At 46.2% G+C, this 19,216-nt stretch overlaps 1 protein-coding gene across 1 annotated transcript in view; it reads right to left on the reverse strand.

The window, feature by feature from the left end:
- Nucleotides 1-703: 703 nt before the first annotated feature.
- The window catches only part of LOC124026747 (multiple PDZ domain protein-like), a 51,212-nt gene continuing 32,699 nt past the window's right edge, over nucleotides 704-19,216 (reverse strand). The window contains exons 9-12 of the mRNA XM_046339500.1: nucleotides 8,206-8,352; nucleotides 4,028-4,219; nucleotides 1,064-1,237; nucleotides 704-796 (exon numbers count right to left, since the gene is read on the reverse strand). Of these exons, the coding sequence (XP_046195456.1) occupies nucleotides 704-796; nucleotides 1,064-1,237; nucleotides 4,028-4,219; nucleotides 8,206-8,352 (606 nt within the window). The remainder of the gene's footprint in view (nucleotides 797-1,063; nucleotides 1,238-4,027; nucleotides 4,220-8,205; nucleotides 8,353-19,216) is intronic.

Genomic DNA, 19,216 nt, shown 5'->3' on the forward strand with positions numbered 1-19,216 from the left:
GAGGAGGGTGGTATCCAGGAGGAGGGTGGTATACAGGAGGAGGGTGATATCCAGGAGGAGGGTGATATACAGGAGGAGGGTGGTATCCAGGAGGAGGGTGGTATACAGGAGGAGGGGTGGTATACAGGAGGAGGGTGGTATCCAGGAGGAGGGTGGTATCCAGGAGGAGGAGGGGGTGATATACAGGAGGAGGGTGGTATCCAGGAGGAGTGGTGGTATATCCAGGAGGAGGGTGGTATACAGGAGGAGGGGTGGTGATATACAGGAGGAGGAGGGGGTGGTATATCCAGGAGGAGGGTGGTATACAGGAGGAGGGTGGTATACAGGAGGAGGTGGTATCCAGGAGGAGGGTGGTATACAGGAGGAGGGTGGTATCCAGGAGGAGGGTGGTATACAGGAGGAGGGTGGTCCAGGAGGAGGGTGGTATACAGTAGGAGGGTGGTATCCAGGAGGAGGGTGGTATACAGGAGGAGGAGGAGGGTGGTATCAGGAGGAGGAGGAGGGTGGTATACAGGAGGAGGGTGGTATCCAGGAGGAGGGTGGTATACAGTATACAGTGTTAGAGTATTTTGGGTTACTGTCGTACCGGCAGCGGCTTGGCGACGCCGATGCGCACGACCCCGTAGCCGGTGGTTTTGAGGACGTGCACGGCGTGCCCCAGCGTCGACCGGACCAGGTCACGTCGTTGACGGACATGAGCCGGTCACCGGGCAGCAGGCGTCCGTCTGAGTCGGCCACGCCACCGGGGGACCAGGGAGCGGATTACCAGGACAGTCTTGGAGTCGTCCTCTGGGTCCTGGAGAGGGACAACATAAGGAACATGTGAACAACAGTTCAAAGGTCATGTCCTCCCAAAGGTCAATCCAATAGAAAGGAGAGACTACAATTGTTTTGCTTCCCAGTTCATCCTTTTTATTTTTTTTATTGTCTTTCCAAAGGATCCACTCTTTGGCCCACCATCCTCTCCTCGTCTCCTGGTCTACATTACTAGTGATCCCAAACCAGTTGAAAGAGAGGAGAGTAGGAAGCTACGTTAGACCATCGAGACGCACCACAGTCTTACCTGGTAGTCTAGGATGCTGAATCCCAGGCCTTCCTCTCCCTTCACCAGCTCTATCACCTGACTGTCTCTCTCCCACATGGCCAGAGGAGGAGACACAGGCTTATTAAAACCACGACTCCCACAATCCATGTTGTTACAACCAGGAAGTAGACAGCAGGGCTGGTCATACTGGGACTGGGAGAGGAGAAAGAGAGAGAGAGAGAGTTAGGGCACATCTCATATGACACCCCGGCTGCAGTCTTATTGACTATCTTTCCACCCTACTTCCAGAAATAGTGTCCACTTGATCACTTCGCCTAATGGCATTAAAGGGATTGGATTGACCCCACCAATATGTCTGACACCATCTCCATATCCCTCCATTTCCCCATTCCTTTATCCAAAATCCACCCATCTCCATATCCCTCCATCTCTATATCCCTCCATCTCTATATCCCTCCATCTCCATATCCCTCCATTTCCCCATTCCTCTATCCAAAATCCACCAATCTCCATCTCCCTCCATCTCTATATCCCTCCATCTCCCTCCATCTCCATATTCCCCCTTCTCCAAATCCCTCCATCTCCCCATCCCTCCATCCAAAATCCACCCATCTCCATATCCCTCCATCTCTATATCCCTCCATCTCTATATCCCTCCATCTCCATATCCCTCCATCTCCATATCCCTCCATCCAAAATCCATTCATCTCCATCTCCCTCCATCTCTATATCCCTCCATCTCCATATCCCTCCATCTCTATATCCCTCCATCTCCATATCCCTCCATCTCTATATCCCTCCATCTCCATATCCCTCCATCTCCCTCCATCTCTAAATCCCTCCATCTCCATATCCCTCCATCTCTATATCCCTCCATCTCTATATCCCTCCATCTCCCCATCCCTCCATCTCCATATCCCTCCATCTCCCCATCCCTCCATCTCCATATCCCTCCATTTCCCCATTCCTCCATCCAAAATCCACCCATCTCCATATCCCTCCATTTCCCCATTCCTCTATCCAAAATCCACCCATCTCAATATCCCTCCATTTCCCCATTCCTCCATCTCCATATCCCTCCATTTCCCCATTCCTCTATCCAAAATCCACCCATCTCCATATTCCTCCATCTCTATATCCCTCCATCTCCCCATCCCTCCATCTCCATATCCCTCCATTTCCCCATTCCTCCATCCAAAATCCACCCATCTCTATATCCCTCCATCTCCATATCCCTCCATTTCCCCATTCCTCTATCCAAAATCCACCCATCTCCATCTCCCTCCATCTCTATATCCCTCCATCTCCCTCCATCTCCATATTCCCCCTTCTCCAAATCCCTCCATCTATATCCCCATCCCTCCATCTTCAAAATCCACCCATCTCCATATCCCTCCATCTCTATATCCCTCCATCTCTATATCCCTCCATCTCCATATCCCTCCATCTCCATATCCCTCCATCCAAAATCCATTCATCTCCATCTCCCTCCATCTCTATATCCCTCCATCTCCATATCCCTCCATCTCTATATCCCTCCATCTCCATATCCCTCCATCTCTATATCCCTCCATCTCCATATCCCTCCATCTCCATCTCCCTCCATCTCTAAATCCCTCCATCTCCATATCCCTCCATCTCTATATCCCTCCATCTCTATATCCCTCCATCTCCCCATCCCTCCATCTCCATATCCCTCCATCTCCCCATCCCCCCATCTCCATATCCCTCCATTTCCCCATTCCTCTATCCAAAATCCACCCATCTCCATATCCCTCCATTTCCCCATTCCTCTATCCAAAATCCACCCATCTCCATATCCCTCCATTTCCCCATTCCTCCATCTCCATATCCCTCCATTTCCCCATTCCTCCATCTCCAAATCCCTCCATTTCCCCATTCCTCCATCTCCATATCCCTCCATTTCCCCATTCCTCCATCCAAAATCCACACATCTCCATATCCCTCCATCTCCATATTCCTCCATCTTCAAATCCCTCCATTTCCCCATTCCTCCATCTCCATATCCCTCCATTTCCCCATTCCTCTATCCAAAATCCACCCATCTCCATATTCCTCCATCTCTATATCCCTCCATCTCCCCATCCCTCCATCTCCATATCCCTCCATTTCCCCATTCCTCCATCCAAAATCCACCCATCTCTATATCCCTCCATCTCCATATCCCTCCATTTCCCCATTCCTCCATCCAAAATCCACCCATCTCTATATCCCTCCATCTCCATATCCCTCCATTTCCCCATTCCTCTATCCAAAATCCACCCATCTCCATATTCCTCCATCTCTATATCCCTCCATCTCCATCTCCCTCCATCTCTATATCCCTCCATCTCCATATCCCTCCATTTCCCCATTCCTCCATCCAAAATCCAACCATCTCTATATCCCTCCATCTCCATATCCCTCCATTTCCCCATTCCTCTATCCAAAATCCACCCATCTCCATATCCCTCCATCTCTATATCCCTCCATATCCCTCCATCTCCATATCCCCCCATCTCCATCTCCCTCCATCTCCATATCCCTCCATCTCCATATCCCTCCATCTCCATATCCCTCCATCTCTATATCCCTCCATCTCTATATCCCTCCATCTCCATATCCCTCCATCTCTATATCTCTCCATTTCTATATCCCTCCATCTCCATATCCCTCCATCTCCATATCCCTCCATCTCTATATCCCTCCATCTCCATATCCCTCCATCTCTATATCCCTCCATCTCTATATCCCTCCATCTCCATATACCTCCATCTCTATATCCCTCCATCTCTATATCCCTCCATCTCCCCATCCCTCCATCACCCCATCCCTCCATCACCCCATCCCTCCATCACCCCATCCCTCCATCACCCCATCCCTCCATCTCCCCATCACCCCATCCCTCCATCATCCCATCCCTCCATCCCTCCATCTCCCCATCCCTCCATCACCCCATCCCTCCTCCCCATCCCTCTCTACCTTGCCGTTGAACTCAGCCAGTAGCTCTTTGAGGGGGAGCTGTACATCTTCATCATCATCATCGTCGTGGTCACTGTCCCGTAGCTGTGGGTGCACGACGCGGCAACACACCATACAGACACACAGAGGCAGCTCTCTCAGAACGCTGATCACCTCTCTGTGAGTCTCTCCTATCAGAGGGATACCATTCGCCTGGGAGAGGGGAGAAGCTGGTCTGGTCAGCAAACATGTTGAATGTGCTGCATGTAGCTACATCATAGCAGAACAGGGTCAATGTGCTACATGTAGCTACATCATAGCAGAACGGGGTCAATGTGCTGCATGTAGCTACATCATAGCAGAACAGGGTCAATGTGCTGCATGTAGCTACATCATAGCAGAACAGGGTCAATGTGCTGCATGTAGCTACATCATAGCAGAACAGGGTCAATGTGCTGCATGTAGCTACATCATAGCAGAACAGGGTCAATGTGCTGCATGTAGCTACATCACAGCAGAACAGGGTCAATGTGCTGCATGTAGCTACATCATAGCAGAACAGGGTCAATGTGCTGCATGTAGCTACACCTCGGCAAGACGGAGCTGCTCTTCCTCCCGGGGAAGGACTGCCCGTTCCATGATCTCGCCATCACGGTTGACAACTCCATTGTGTCCTCCTCCCAGAGCGCCAAGAACCTTGGCGTGATCCTGGACAACACCCTGTCGTTCTCAACCAACATCAAGGCGGTGGCCCGTTCCTGTAGGTTCATGCTCTACAACATCCGCAGAGTACGACCCTGCCTCACACAGGAAGCGGCGCAGGTCCTAATCCAGGCACTTGTCATCTCCCGTCTGGATTACTGCAACTCGCTGTTGGCTGGGCTCCCTGCCTGTGCCATTAAACCCCTTCAACTCATCCAGAACGCCGCAGCCGTCTGGTGTTCAACCTTCCCAAGTTCTCTCCGTCACCCCGCTCCTCCGTTCTCTCCACTGGCTTCCAGTTAGCTCGCATCCGCTACAAGACCATGGTGCTTGCCTACGGAGCTGTGAGGGGAACGGCACCTCAGTACCTCCAGGCTCTGATCAGGCCCTACACCCAAACAAGGGCACTGCGTTCATCCACCTCTGGCCTGCTCGCCTCCCTACCACTGAGGAAGTACAGCTCCCGCTCAGCCCAGTCAAAACTGTTCGCTGCGCTGGCCCCCCAATGGTGGAACAAACTCCCTCACGACGCCAGGACAGCGGAGTCAATCACCACCTTCCGGAGACACCTGAAACCCCACCTCTTTAAGGAATACCTAGGATAGGATAAGTAATCCCTCTCACCCCCCCCCCCCTTTAAGATTTAGATGCACTATTGTAAAGTGACTGTTCCACTGGATGTCATAAGGTGAATGCACCAATTTGTAAGTCGCTCTGGATAAGAGCGTCTGCTAAATGACTTAAATGTAATGTAAATGTAATGTACATCATAGCAGAACAGGGTCAATGTTCCATTGGATGTGTGGATGGGTGAATGAATGAATGACTAAACAAATGGATGGATGAATGGATGACTAAACAAATGGATGAATGAATGGATGACTAAACAAATGGATGGATGAATGGATGACTAAACAAATGGATGAATGAATGGATGACTAAACAAATGGATGGATGAATGGATGACTAAACAAATGGATGAATGAATGGATGACTAAACAAATGGATGGATGAATGGATGACTAAACAAATGGATGGATGAATGGATGACTAAACAAATGGATGAATGAATGGATGACTAAACAAATGGATGGATGAATGAATGAATGACTAAACAAATGGATGAATGAATGGATGACTAAACAAATGGATGAATGAATGGATGACTAAACAAATGGATGGATGAATGGATGACTAAACAAATGGATGGATGAATGAATGACTAAACAAATGGATGGATGAATGGATGACTAAACAAATGGATGGATGAATGAATGACTAAACAAATGGATGGATGAATGAATGACTAAACAAATGGATGGATGAATGAATGACTAAACAAATGGATGGATGACTAAACAAATGGATGGATGAATGAACAAAGCAGTGAATTAAAGAACAAATTAATTAATTAACAAACCAAATGAATGAGCAATTAATAAATAAATTAAGGACTGAATGAACAAATTAATGAATGGATGAACGAACAAACCAATGAATGAACAAATGAATCATAATAATAATAATATTATTTATATATTATTATATTATATTATTATATATTATTATTATTATATTATATTATTATTATATATTATTATTATTATATTATATTATTATTATATTATTATTATTATATTATTATTATATTATAACAAATGAATCATCATCTTCTACATACATCTTTCACTCCAGTTTTTAATTGCTATATTGTATTTACTTCGCCACTATGGCCTATTTATTGCCTTACCTCATTTACACACACTGTGTCACGCCTTGGTCATTGTATCTTGTGTTTTCGTTATATATTTGGTCAGGCCAGGGTGTGACATGGGTTTATGTTGTTGTATTTCGTATTGGGGTTTTTGTATTATTGGGATTGCGGCTGAGTAGGGGTGTTGTATGGGCTTGGCTGCCTGAGGCGGTTCTCAATCAGAGTCAGGTGATTCTCGTTGTCTCTGATGGGGAACCGTATTTAGGTAGCCTGGGTTTCTCTGTGTATTTCGTGGGTGATTGTTCCTGTCTCTGTGTAGTGTTCACCAGATAGGCTGTAATAGGTTTCTCGTTCCGTTTGTTGTTTTTGTATATGTTATAGTTATTTCATGTTACGCTCTTCATTCATTAAAGTCATGAGTAACTACCACGCTGCATTTCGGTCCGACTCCCTTTCTACAAACGAAGAACGCCGTTACACCCTGTAAATAAACATATTTTTCTACTGTATTATTGACTGTATGTTTGTTTATTCCATGTGTAACTCTGTGTTGTTTGTGTTGCACTGCTTTGCTTTATCTTGTCCAGGTCACAGTTCTAAATGAGAACTTGTTCTCAACTGCCCTACCTGGTTAAATAAAGGTGTTCTCAACTGGTCTACCTGGTTAAATAAAGGTGTTCTCAACTAGCCTACCTGGTTAAATAAAGGTGTTCTCAACTAGCCTACCTGGTTAAATAAAGGTGTTCTCAACTAGCCTACCTGGTTAAATAAAGGTGTTCTCAACTAGCCTACCTGGTTAAATAAAGGTGTTCTCAACTAGCCTACCTGGTTAAATAAAGGTGTTCTCAACTGACCTACCTGGTTAAATAAAGGTGTTCTCAACTAGCCTACCTGGTTAAATAAAGGTGTTCTCAACTAGCCTACCTGGTTAAATAAAGGTGTTCTCAACTAGCCTACCTGGTTAAATAAAGGTGTTCTCAACTAGCCTACCTGGTTAAATAAAGGTGTTCTCAACTGACCTACCTGGTTAAATAAAGGTGTTCTCAACTAGCCTACCTGGTTAAATAAAGGTGTTCTCAACTAGCCTACCTGGTTAAATAAAGGTGTTCTCAACTAGCCTACCTGGTTAAATAAAGGTGTTCTCAACTAGCCTACCTGGTTAAATAAAGGTGTTCTCAACTAGCCTACCTGGTTAAATAAAGGTGTTCTCAACTGGCCTACCTGGTTAAATAAAGGTGTTCTCAACTAGCCTACCTGGTTAAATAAAGGTGTTCTCAACTAGCCTACCTGGTTAAATAAAGGTGTTCTCAACTAGCCTACCTGGTTAAATAAAGGTGTTCTCAACTAGCCTACCTGGTTAAATAAAGGTGTTCTCAACTAGCCTACCTGGTTAAATAAAGGTGTTCTCAACTAGCCTACCTGGTTAAATAAAGGTGTTCTCAACTAGCCTACCTGGTTAAATAAAGGTGTTCTCAACTGGCCTACCTGGTTAAATAAAGGTGTTCTCAACTGACCTACCTGGTTAAATAAAGGTGTTCTCAACTGACCTACCTGGTTAAATAAAGGTGTTCTCAACTAGCCTACCTGGTTAAATAAAGGTGTTCTCAACTAGCCTACCTGGTTAAATAAAGGTGTTCTCAACTGACCTACCTGGTTAAATAAAGGTGTTCTCAACTAGCCTACCTGGTTAAATAAAGGTGTTCTCAACTGGCCTACCTGGTTAAATAAAGGTGAAATATGTTTTGTTTAAATGAATGTATGGATGTTAATCAGTCCGTCCCACCTCCAGTATCTGGTCTCCAGGGTGTATCTTCCTGCTCTGTCCGACGGGCCCCTCAGGTAAGACGGAGCACAGGTAGTGGTGTCCTGCCCTGGCCTCTGTGCTGATGCCAAGACCACTGGTCTCACTGAACCTCTCCAGCTGACATACCTGGGAAGAGGAGGGATAGTAGGGGTTAATAACACTCTCTATAGCTGACACACCTGGGAAGAGGAGGGATAGTAGGGGTTAATAACACTCTCTATAGCTGATACACCTGGGAAGAGGAGGGATATAGGGGTTAATAACACTCTCTATAGCTGATACACCTGGGAAGAGGAGGGATAGTAGGGGTTAATAACACTCTCCTCTCTATAGCTGACACACCTGGGAAGGGGAGGGATAATAGGGGTTAATAACACTCTCTATAGCTGACACACCTGGGAAGGGGAGGGATAGTAGGGGTTAATAACACTCTCTATAGCTGACACACCTGGGAAGGGGAGGGATAGTAGGGGTTAATAACACTCTCTATACTGATACACCTGGGAAGAGGAGGGATAGTAGGGGTTAATAACACTCTCTATAGCTGACACACCTGGGAAGAGGAGGGATAGTAGGGGTTAATAACACTCTCTATAGCTGATACACCTGGGAAGAGGAGGGATAGTAGGGGTTAATAACACTCTCTATAGCTGACACACCTGGGAAGAGGAGGGATAGTAGGGGTTAATAACACACTCCTCTCTATAGCTGACACACCTGGGAAGAGGAGGGATAGTAGGGGTTAATAACACTCTCCTCTCTATAGCTGACACACCTGGGAAGAGGAGGGATAGTAGGGTTAATAACACTCTCTATAGCTGATACACCTGGGAAGAGGAGGGATAAGGGGTTAATCTCTCTATAGCTGACACACCTGGGAAGAGGAGGGATAGTAGGGGTTAATAACACTCTCCTCTCTATAGCTGACACACCTGGGAAGAGGAGGGATAGTAGGGGTTAATAACACTCTCTATAGCTGACACACCTGGGAAGAGGAGGGATAGTAGGGGTTAATAACACTCTCTATAGCTGACACACCTGGGAAGAGGAGGGATAGTAGGGGTTAATAACACTCTCTATAGCTGATACACCTGGGAAGAGGAGGGATAGTAGGGGTTAATAACACTCTCTATAGCTGATACACCTGGGAAGAGGAGGGGTAGTAGGGGTTAATAACACTCTCTATAGCTGATACACCTGGGAAGAGGAGGGATAGTAGGGGTTAATAACACTCTCCTCTCTATAGCTGATACACCTGGGAAGAGGAGGGATAGTAGGGGTTAATAACACTCTCTATAGCTGACACACCTGGGAAGAGGAGGGATAGTAGGGGTTAATAACACTCTCTATAGCTGACACACCTGGGAAGAGGAGGGATAGTAGGGGTTAATAACACTCTCTATAGCTGATACACCTGGGAAGAGGAGGGATAGTAGGGGTTAATAACACTCTCTATAGCTGACACACCTGGGAAGAGGAGGGATAGTAGGGGTTAATAACACTCTCTCTATAGCTGATACACCTGGGAAGAGGAGGGATAGTAGGGGTTAATAACACTCTCCTCTCTATAGCTGATACACCTGGGAAGAGGAGGGATAGTAGGGGTTAATAACACTCTCCTCTCTATAGCTGACACACCTGGGAAGAGGAGGGATAGTAGGGGTTAATAACACTCTCTATAGCTGACACACCTGGGAAGAGGAGGGATAGTAGGGGTTAATAACACTCTCCTCTCTATAGCTGACACACCTGGGAAGAGGAGGGGTAGTAGGGGTTAATAACACTCTCTATAGCTGATACACCTGGGAAGAGGAGGGATAGTAGGGGTTAATAACACTCTCCTCTCTATAGCTGATACACCTGGGAAGAGGAGGGATAGTAGGGGTTAATAACACTCTCTATAGCTGACACACCTGGGAAGAGGAGGGATAGTAGGGGTTAATAACACTCTCTATAGCTCTCTATAGCTGATACACCTGGGAAGAGGAGGGATAGTAGGGGTTAATAACACTCTCTATAGCTGACACACCTGGGAAGAGGAGGGATAGTAGGGGTTAATAACACTCTCCTCTCTATAGCTGACACACCTGGGAAGAGAGGGATAGTAGGGGTTAATAACACTCTCCTCTCTATAGCTGACACACCTGGGAAGAGGAGGGATAGTAGGGGTTAATAACACTCTCTATAGCTGACACACCTGGGAAGAGGAGGGATAGTAGGGGTTAATAACACTCTCCTCTCTATAGCTGACACACCTGGGAAGAGGAGGGATAGTAGGGGTTAATAACACTCTCTATAGCTGACACACCTGGGAAGAGGAGGGATAGTAGGGGTTAATAACACTCTCTATAGCTGACACACCTGGGAAGAGGAGGGATAGTAGGGGTTAATAACACTCTCTATAGCTGACACACCTGTGAAGAGGAGGGATAGTAGGGGTTAATAACACTCTCTATAGCTGACACACCTGGGAAGAGGAGGGATAGTAGGGGTTAATAACACTCTCTATAGCTGACACACCTGGGAAGAGGAGGGATAGTAGGGGTTAATAACACTCTCCTCTCTATAGCTGACACACCTGGGAAGAGGAGGGATAGTAGGGGTTAATAACACTCTCCTCTCTATAGCTGATACACCTGGGAAGAGGAGGGATAGTAGGGGTTAATAACACTCTCTATAGCTGACACACCTGGGAAGAGGAGGGATAGTAGGGGTTAATAACACTCTCTATAGCTGACACACCTGGGAAGAGGAGGGATAGTAGGGGTTAATAACACTCTCTATAGCTGATACACCTGGGAAGGGGAGGGATAGTAGGGGTTAATAACACTCTCCTCTCTATAGCTGACACACCTGGGAAGAGGAGGGATAGTAGGGGTTAATAACACTCTCTATAGCTGACACACCTGGGAAGAGGAGGGATAGTAGGGGTTAATAACACTCTCCTCTCTATAGCTGACACACCTGGGAAGAGGAGGGATAGTAGGGGTTAATAACACTCTCTATAGCTGACACACCTGGGAAGAGGAGGGATAGTAGGGGTTAATAACACTCTCCTCTCTATAGCTGATACACCTGGGAAGAGGAGGGATAGTAGGGGTTAATAACACTCTCCTCTCTATAGCTGATACACCTGGGAAGAGGAGGGATAGTAGGGGTTAATAACACTCTCTATAGCTGACACACCTGGGAAGAGGAGGGATAGTAGGGGTTAATAACACTCTCTATAGCTGACACACCTGGGAAGAGGAGGGATAGTAGGGGTTAATAACACTCTCTATAGCTGACACACCTGGGAAGAGGAGGGATAGTAGGGGTTAATAACACTCTCTATAGCTGACACACCTGGGAAGAGGAGGGATAGTAGGGGTTAATAACACTCTCCTCTCTATAGCTGACACCTGGGAAGAGGAGGGATAGTAGGGGTTAATAACACTCTCTATAGCTGACACACCTGGGAAGAGGAGGGATAGTAGGGGTTAATAACACTCTCCTCTCTATAGCTGATACACCTGGGAAGAGGAGGGATAGTAGGGGTTAATAACACTCTCCTCTCTATAGCTGACACACCTGGGAAGAGGAGGGATAGTAGGGGTTAATAACACTCTCTATAGCTGATACACCTGGGAAGAGGAGGGATAGTAGGGGTTAATAACACTCTCCTCTCTATAGCTGACACACCTGGGAAGAGGAGGGTAGTAGGGGTTAATAACACTCTCTATAGCTGATACACCTGGGAAGAGGAGGGATAGTAGGGGTTAATAACACTCTCCTCTCTATAGCTGATACACCTGGGAAGAGGAGGGATAGTAGGGGTTAATAACACTCTCTATAGCTGACACACCTGGGAAGAGGAGGGATAGTAGGGGTTAATAACACTCTCTATAGCTGACACACCTGGGAAGAGGAGGGATAGTAGGGGTTAATAACACTCTCTATAGACACACCTGATAACACCTGGGAAGGGGAGGGGATAGTAGGGGTTAATAACACTCTCTATAGCTGACACACCTGGGAAGAGGAGGGATAGTAGGGGTTAATAACACTCTCTATAGCTGACACACCTGTGAAGAGGAGGGATAGTAGGGGTTAATAACACTCTCTATAGCTGACACACCTGGGAAGAGGAGGGATAGTAGGGGTTAATAACACTCTCCTCTCTATAGCTGATACACCTGGGAAGAGGAGGGATAGTAGGGGTTAATAACACTCTCTATAGCTGACACACCTGGGAAGAGGAGGGATAGTAGGGGTTAATAACACTCTCTATAGCTGACACACCTGGGAAGAGGAGGGATAGTAGGGGTTAATAACACTCTCTATAGCTGATACACCTGGGAAGAGGAGGGATAGTAGGGGTTAATAACACTCTCTATAGCTGACACACCTGGGAAGAGGAGGGATAGTAGGGGTTAATAACACTCTCCTCTCTATAGCTGACACACCTGGGAAGAGGAGGGATAGTAGGGGTTAATAACACTCTCCTCTCTATAGCTGATACACCTGGGAAGAGGAGGGATAGTAGGGGTTAATAACACTCTCTATAGCTGACACACCTGGGAAGAGGAGGGATAGTAGGGGTTAATAACACTCTCTATAGCTGACACACCTGGGAAGAGGAGGGATAGTAGGGGTTAATAACACTCTCTATAGCTGATACACCTGGGAAGGAGGGATAGTAGGGGTTAATAACACTCTCCTCTCTATAGCTGACACACCTGGGAAGAGGAGGGATAGTAGGGGTTAATAACACTCTCTATAGCTGACACACCTGGGAAGAGGAGGGATAGTAGGGGTTAATAACACTCTCCTCTCTATAGCTGACACACCTGGGAAGAGGAGGGATAGTAGGGGTTAATAACACTCTCTATAGCTGACACACCTGGGAAGAGGAGGGATAGTAGGGGTTAATAACACTCTCCTCTCTATAGCTGATACACCTGGGAAGAGGAGGGATAGTAGGGGTTAATAACACTCTCCTCTCTATAGCTGATACACCTGGGAAGAGGAGGGATAGTAGGGGTTAATAACACTCTCTATAGCTGACACACCTGGGAAGAGGAGGGATAGTAGGGGTTAATAACACTCTCTATAGCTGACACACCTGGGAAGAGGAGGGATAGTAGGGGTTAATAACACTCTCTATAGCTGACACACCTGGGAAGAGGAGGGATAGTAGGGGTTAATAACACTCTCTATAGCTGACACACCTGGGAAGAGGAGGGATAGTAGGGGTTAATAACACTCTCCTCTCTATAGCTGATACACCTGGGAAGAGGAGGGATAGTAGGGGTTAATAACACTCTCCTCTCTATAGCTGACACACCTGGGAAGAGGAGGGATAGTAGGGGTTAATAACACTCTCCTCTCTATAGCTGATACACCTGGGAAGAGGAGGGATAGTAGGGGTTAATAACACTCTCCTCTCTATAGCTGACACACCTGGGAAGAGGAGGGGTAGTAGGGGTTAATAACACTCTCTATAGCTGATACACCTGGGAAGAGGAGGGATAGTAGGGGTTAATAACACTCTCCTCTCTATAGCTGACACACCTGGGAAGAGGAGGGGTAGTAGGGGTTAATAACACTCTCTATAGCTGATACACCTGGGAAGAGGAGGGATAGTAGGGGTTAATAACACTCTCCTCTCTATAGCTGATACACCTGGGAAGAGGAGGGATAGTAGGGGTTAATAACACTCTCTATAGCTGACACACCTGGGAAGAGGAGGGATAGTAGGGGTTAATAACACTCTCTATAGCTGACACACCTGGGAAGAGGAGGGATAGTAGGGGTTAATAACACTCTCCTCTCTATAGCTGACACACCTGGGAAGAGGAGGGATAGTAGGGGTTAATAACACTCTCTATAGCTGACACACCTGGGAAGAGGAGGGATAGTAGGGGTTAATAACACTCTCTATAGCTGACACACCTGGGAAGAGGAGGGATAGTAGGGGTTAATAACACTCTCTATAGCTGACACACCTGGGAAGAGGAGGGATAGTAGGGGTTAATAACACTCTCTATAGCTGACACACCTGGGAAGAGGAGGGATAGTAGGGGTTAATAACACTCTCCTCTCTATAGCTGATACACCTGGGAAGAGGAGGGATAGTAGGGGTTAATAACACTCTCTATAGCTGACACACCTGGGAAGAGGAGGGATAGTAGGGGTTAATACTCTCTATAGCTGACACACCTAGGGGTTAATAACACTCTCTATAGCTGATACACCTGGGAAGAGGAGGGATAGTAGGGGTTAATAACACTCTCTATAGCTGATACACCTGGGAAGAGGAGGGATAGTAGGGGTTAATAACACTCTCCTCTCTATAGCTGACACACCTGGGAAGAGGAGGGATAGTAGGGGTTAATAACACTCTCTATAGCTGATACACCTGGGAAGAGGAGGGATAGTAGGGGTTAATAACACTCTCTATAGCTGATACACCTGGGAAGAGGAGGGATAGTAGGGGTTAATAACACTCTCTATAGCTGATACACCTGGGAAGAGGAGGGATAGTAGGGGTTAATAACACTCTCTATAGCTGACACACCTGGGAAGAGGAGGGATAGTAGGGGTTAATAACACTCTCTATAGCTGACACACCTGGGAAGAGGAGGGATAGTAGGGGTTAATAACACTCTCCTCTCTATAGCTGACACACCTGGGAAGAGGAGGGGTAGTAGGGGTTAATAACACTCTCCTCTCTATAGCTGATACACCTGGGAAGAGGAGGGGTAGTAGGGGTTAATAACACTCTCCTCTCTATAGCTGACACACCTGGGAAGAGGAGGGATAGTAGGGGTTAATAACACTCTCTATAGCTGATACACCTGGGAAAGGAGGGATAGTAGGGGTTAATAACACTCTCTATAGCTGATACACCTGGGAAGAGGAGGGATAGTAGGGGTTAATAACACTCTCTATAGCTGACACACCTGGGAAGAGGAGGGATAGTAGGGGTTAATAACACTCTCTATAGCTGACACACCTGGGAAGAGGAGGGATAGTAGGGGTTAATAACACTCTCCTCTCTATAGCTGATACACCTGGGAAGAGGAGGGTAGTAGGGGTTAATAACACTCTCCCTCTATAGCTGACACACCTGGGAAGAGGAGGGGTAGTAGGGGTTAATAACACTCTCTATAGCTGATACACCTGGGAAGAGGGATAGTAGGGGTTAATAACACTCTCCTCTCTATAGCTGATACACCTGGGAAGAGGAGGGATAGTAGGGGTTAATAACACTCTCTATAGCTGACACACCTGGGAAGAGGAGGGATAGTAGGGGTTAATAACACTCTCTATAGCTGACACACCTGGGAAGAGGAGGGATAGTAGGGGTTAATAACACTCTCCTCTCTATAGCTGACACACCTGGGAAGAGGAGGGATAGTAGGGGTTAATAACACTCTCTATAGCTGACACACCTGGGAAGAGGAGGGATAGTAGGGGTTAATAACACTCTCTATAGCTGACACACCTGGGAAGAGGAGGGATAGTAGGGGTTAATAACACTCTCTATAGCTGACACACCTGTGAAGAGGAGGGATAGTAGGGGTTAATAACACTCTCTATAGCTGACACACCTGGGAAGAGGAGGGATAGTAGGGGTTAATAACACTCTCCTCTCTATAGCTGATACACCTGGGAAGAGGAGGGATAGTAGGGGTTAATAACACTCTCTATAGCTGACACACCTGGGAAGAGGAGGGATAGTAGGGGTTAATAACACTCTCTATAGCTGACACACCTGGGAAGAGGAGGGATAGTAGGGGTTAATAACACTCTCTATAGCTGATACACCTGGGAAGGGGAGGGATAGTAGGGGTTAATAACACTCTCTATAGCTGATACACCTGGGAAGAGGAGGGATAGTAGGGGTTAATAACACTCTCCTCTCTATAGCTGACACACCTGGGAAGAGGAGGGATAGTAGGGGTTAATAACACTCTCTATAGCTGATACACCTGGGAAGAGGAGGGATAGTAGGGGTTAATAACACTCTCTATAGCTGATACACCTGGGAAGAGGAGGGATAGTAGGGGTTAATAACACTCTCTATAGCTGATACACCTGGGAAGAGGAGGGATAGTAGGGGTTAATAACACTCTCTATAGCTGATACACCTGGGAAGAGGAGGGATAGTAGGGGTTAATAACACTCTCTATAGCTGATACACCTGGGAAGAGGAGGGATAGTAGGGGTTAATAACACTCTCTATAGCTGACACACCTGGGAAGAGGAGGGATAGTAGGGGTTAATAACACTCTCCTCTCTATAGCTGACACACCTGGGAAGAGGAGGGGTAGTAGGGGTTAATAACACTCTCTATAGCTGACACACCTGGGAAGAGGAGGGATAGTAGGGGTTAATAACACTCTCCTCTCTATAGCTGATACACCTGGGAAGAGGAGGGGTAGTAGGGGTTAATAACACTCTCTATAGCTGACACACCTGGGAAGAGGAGGGGTAGTAGGGGTTAATAACACTCTCTATAGCTGACACACCTGGGAAGAGGAGGGGTAGTAGGGGTTAATAACACTCTCCTCTCTATAGCTGATACACCTGGGAAGAGGAGGGGTAGTAGGGGTTAATAACACTCTCCTCTCTATAGCTGACACACCTGGGAAGAGGAGGGATAGTAGGGGTTAATAACACTCTCTATAGCTGATACACCTGGGAAGAGGAGGGATAGTAGGGGTTAATAACACTCTCTATAGCTGACACACCTGGGAAGAGGAGGGATAGTATGGGGTTAATAACACTCTCCTCTCTATAGCTGTACAGTCGTGGCTGTTTTGAGAATGACACAAATGTTCATTTCCACAAAGTTTTCTGCTTCAGCGTCTTTAGATATTTTTGTCAGATGTTACGATGGAATACTGAAGTATAATTACAAGCATTTCATAAGTGTCAAAGTCTTTTATTGACAATTACATGAAGTTGATGCAAAGAGTCCATATTTGCAGTGTTGACCCTTCTTTTTCAAGAATCCACCCTGGCATGCTGTCTTCTGGGCCACATCCTGACTGATGGCAGCCCATTCTTAGATAATCAATGCTTGGAGGTTGTCAGAATTTGTGGGGTTTTGTTTGTCCACCCACCTCTTGAGGATGGACCACAAGTTCTCAATGGGATTAAGGTCTGGGGAGTTTCCTGGCCTTGGACCCAAAATGTTTTGTTCCCCGAGCCACTTAGTTTCCACTTCTGCCCTTTGGCAAGGTGCTCCATCAGGCTGGAAAAGGTTCATCACCAAACTGTTCCTGGATGGCTGGGAGAAGTTGCTCTCGGAGGATGTGTTGGTACCATTCTTTATTCATGGCTGTGTGAGTGAGCCCACACCCTTGGCTGAGAAGCAACCCCACACATGAATGGTCTCAGGATGCTTTACTGTTGGCATGACACAGGCCTGATGGTAGCGCTCACCTTGTCTTCTCCGGACAAGCTTTTTTTCCAGATGCCCTAAACAATCGGAAAGGGGATTCATCAGAGAAAATGACTCTACCCCAGTCCTCAGCAGTCCAATCCCTGTACCTTTTGCAGACTATCAGTCTGTCCCTGATGTTTTTCCTGGAGAGAAGTGGCTTCTTTGCTGCCCTTCTTGACACCAGGCCATCCTCCAAAAGTCTTCGCCTCTTATGGTGCAGATGCACTCACACCTGCCTGCTGCCATTCCTGAGCAAGCTCTGTACCGATCCCACAGCTGAATCAACTTTAGGAGATGGTCCCGGCATTTGCTGGACTTTCTTGGGCTCCCATGAAGTCTTCTTCACAACAATTGAACCGCTCTGCTTGAAGGTCTTGATGATCCGATAAATGGTTGATTTAGGTGCAATCTTACTGGCAGCAATATCCTTGCCAGTGAAACCCTTTTTGTGCAAAGCAATGATGACGGCACGTGTTTCCTTGCAGGTAACCATGGTTGACAGAGGAAGAACAATGATTCCAAGCACCACCCTCCTTTTGAAGCTTCCAGTCTGTAAAGCGAACTCAATCAGCATGACAGAGTGACCCCCATCCTTATCCTCGTCAACACTCACACCTGTGTTAACGAGAGAATCACTGACATGATGTCAGCTGGTCCTTTTGTGGCAGGGCTGAAATGCAGTGGAAATGTTTTTGGGGGATTCAGTTCATTTGGATTGCAAAGAGGGACTTTGCAGATGAATTGCAATTCATCTGATCACTCTTCATAACATTCTGGAGTATATGCAAATTGCCATCATACAAACTGAGGCAGCAGACTTTGTGAAAATGTATATTTGTGTCAATCTGTGACTGTTCTATGTATATACATTATACGTATATTCTATATAGCTGTACTCTGGATAGCTGTACTCTATATAGCTGTACTCTATATAGCTGTACTCTGTATAGCTGTACTCTATATAGCTGTACTCTGTATAGCTGTACTCTATATAGCTGTACTCTATATAGCTGTACTCTGGATAGCTGTACTCTGTATAGCTGTACTCTATATAGCTGTACTCTATATAGCTGTACTCTATATAGCTGTACTCTGTATAGCTGTACTCTATATAGCTGTACTCTGGATAGCTGTACTCTGTATAGCTGTACTCTATATAGCTGTACTCTGGATAGCTGTACTCTGTATAGCTGTACTCTATATAGCTGTACTCTGTATATCTGTACTCTATATAGCTGTACTCTATATAGCTGTACTCTGTATAGCTGTACTCTATATAGCTGTACTCTGTATAGCTGTACTCTGTATAGCTGTACTCTATATAGCTGTACTCTATATAGCTGTACTCTGTATAGCTGTACTCTATATAGCTGTACTCTATATAGCTGTACTCTATATAGCTGTACTCTATATAGCTGTACTCTGTATAGCTGTACTCTATATAGCTGTACTCTATATAGCTGTACTCTATATAGCTGTACTCTATATAGCTGTACTCTGTATAGCTGTACTCTGTATAGCTGTACTCTATATAGCTGTACTCTGTATAGCTGT

The sequence above is a fragment of the Oncorhynchus gorbuscha genome, unplaced genomic scaffold, assembly GCF_021184085.1.
Source record: "Oncorhynchus gorbuscha isolate QuinsamMale2020 ecotype Even-year unplaced genomic scaffold, OgorEven_v1.0 Un_scaffold_2794, whole genome shotgun sequence".
NCBI lineage: Eukaryota > Metazoa > Chordata > Actinopteri > Salmoniformes > Salmonidae > Oncorhynchus > Oncorhynchus gorbuscha.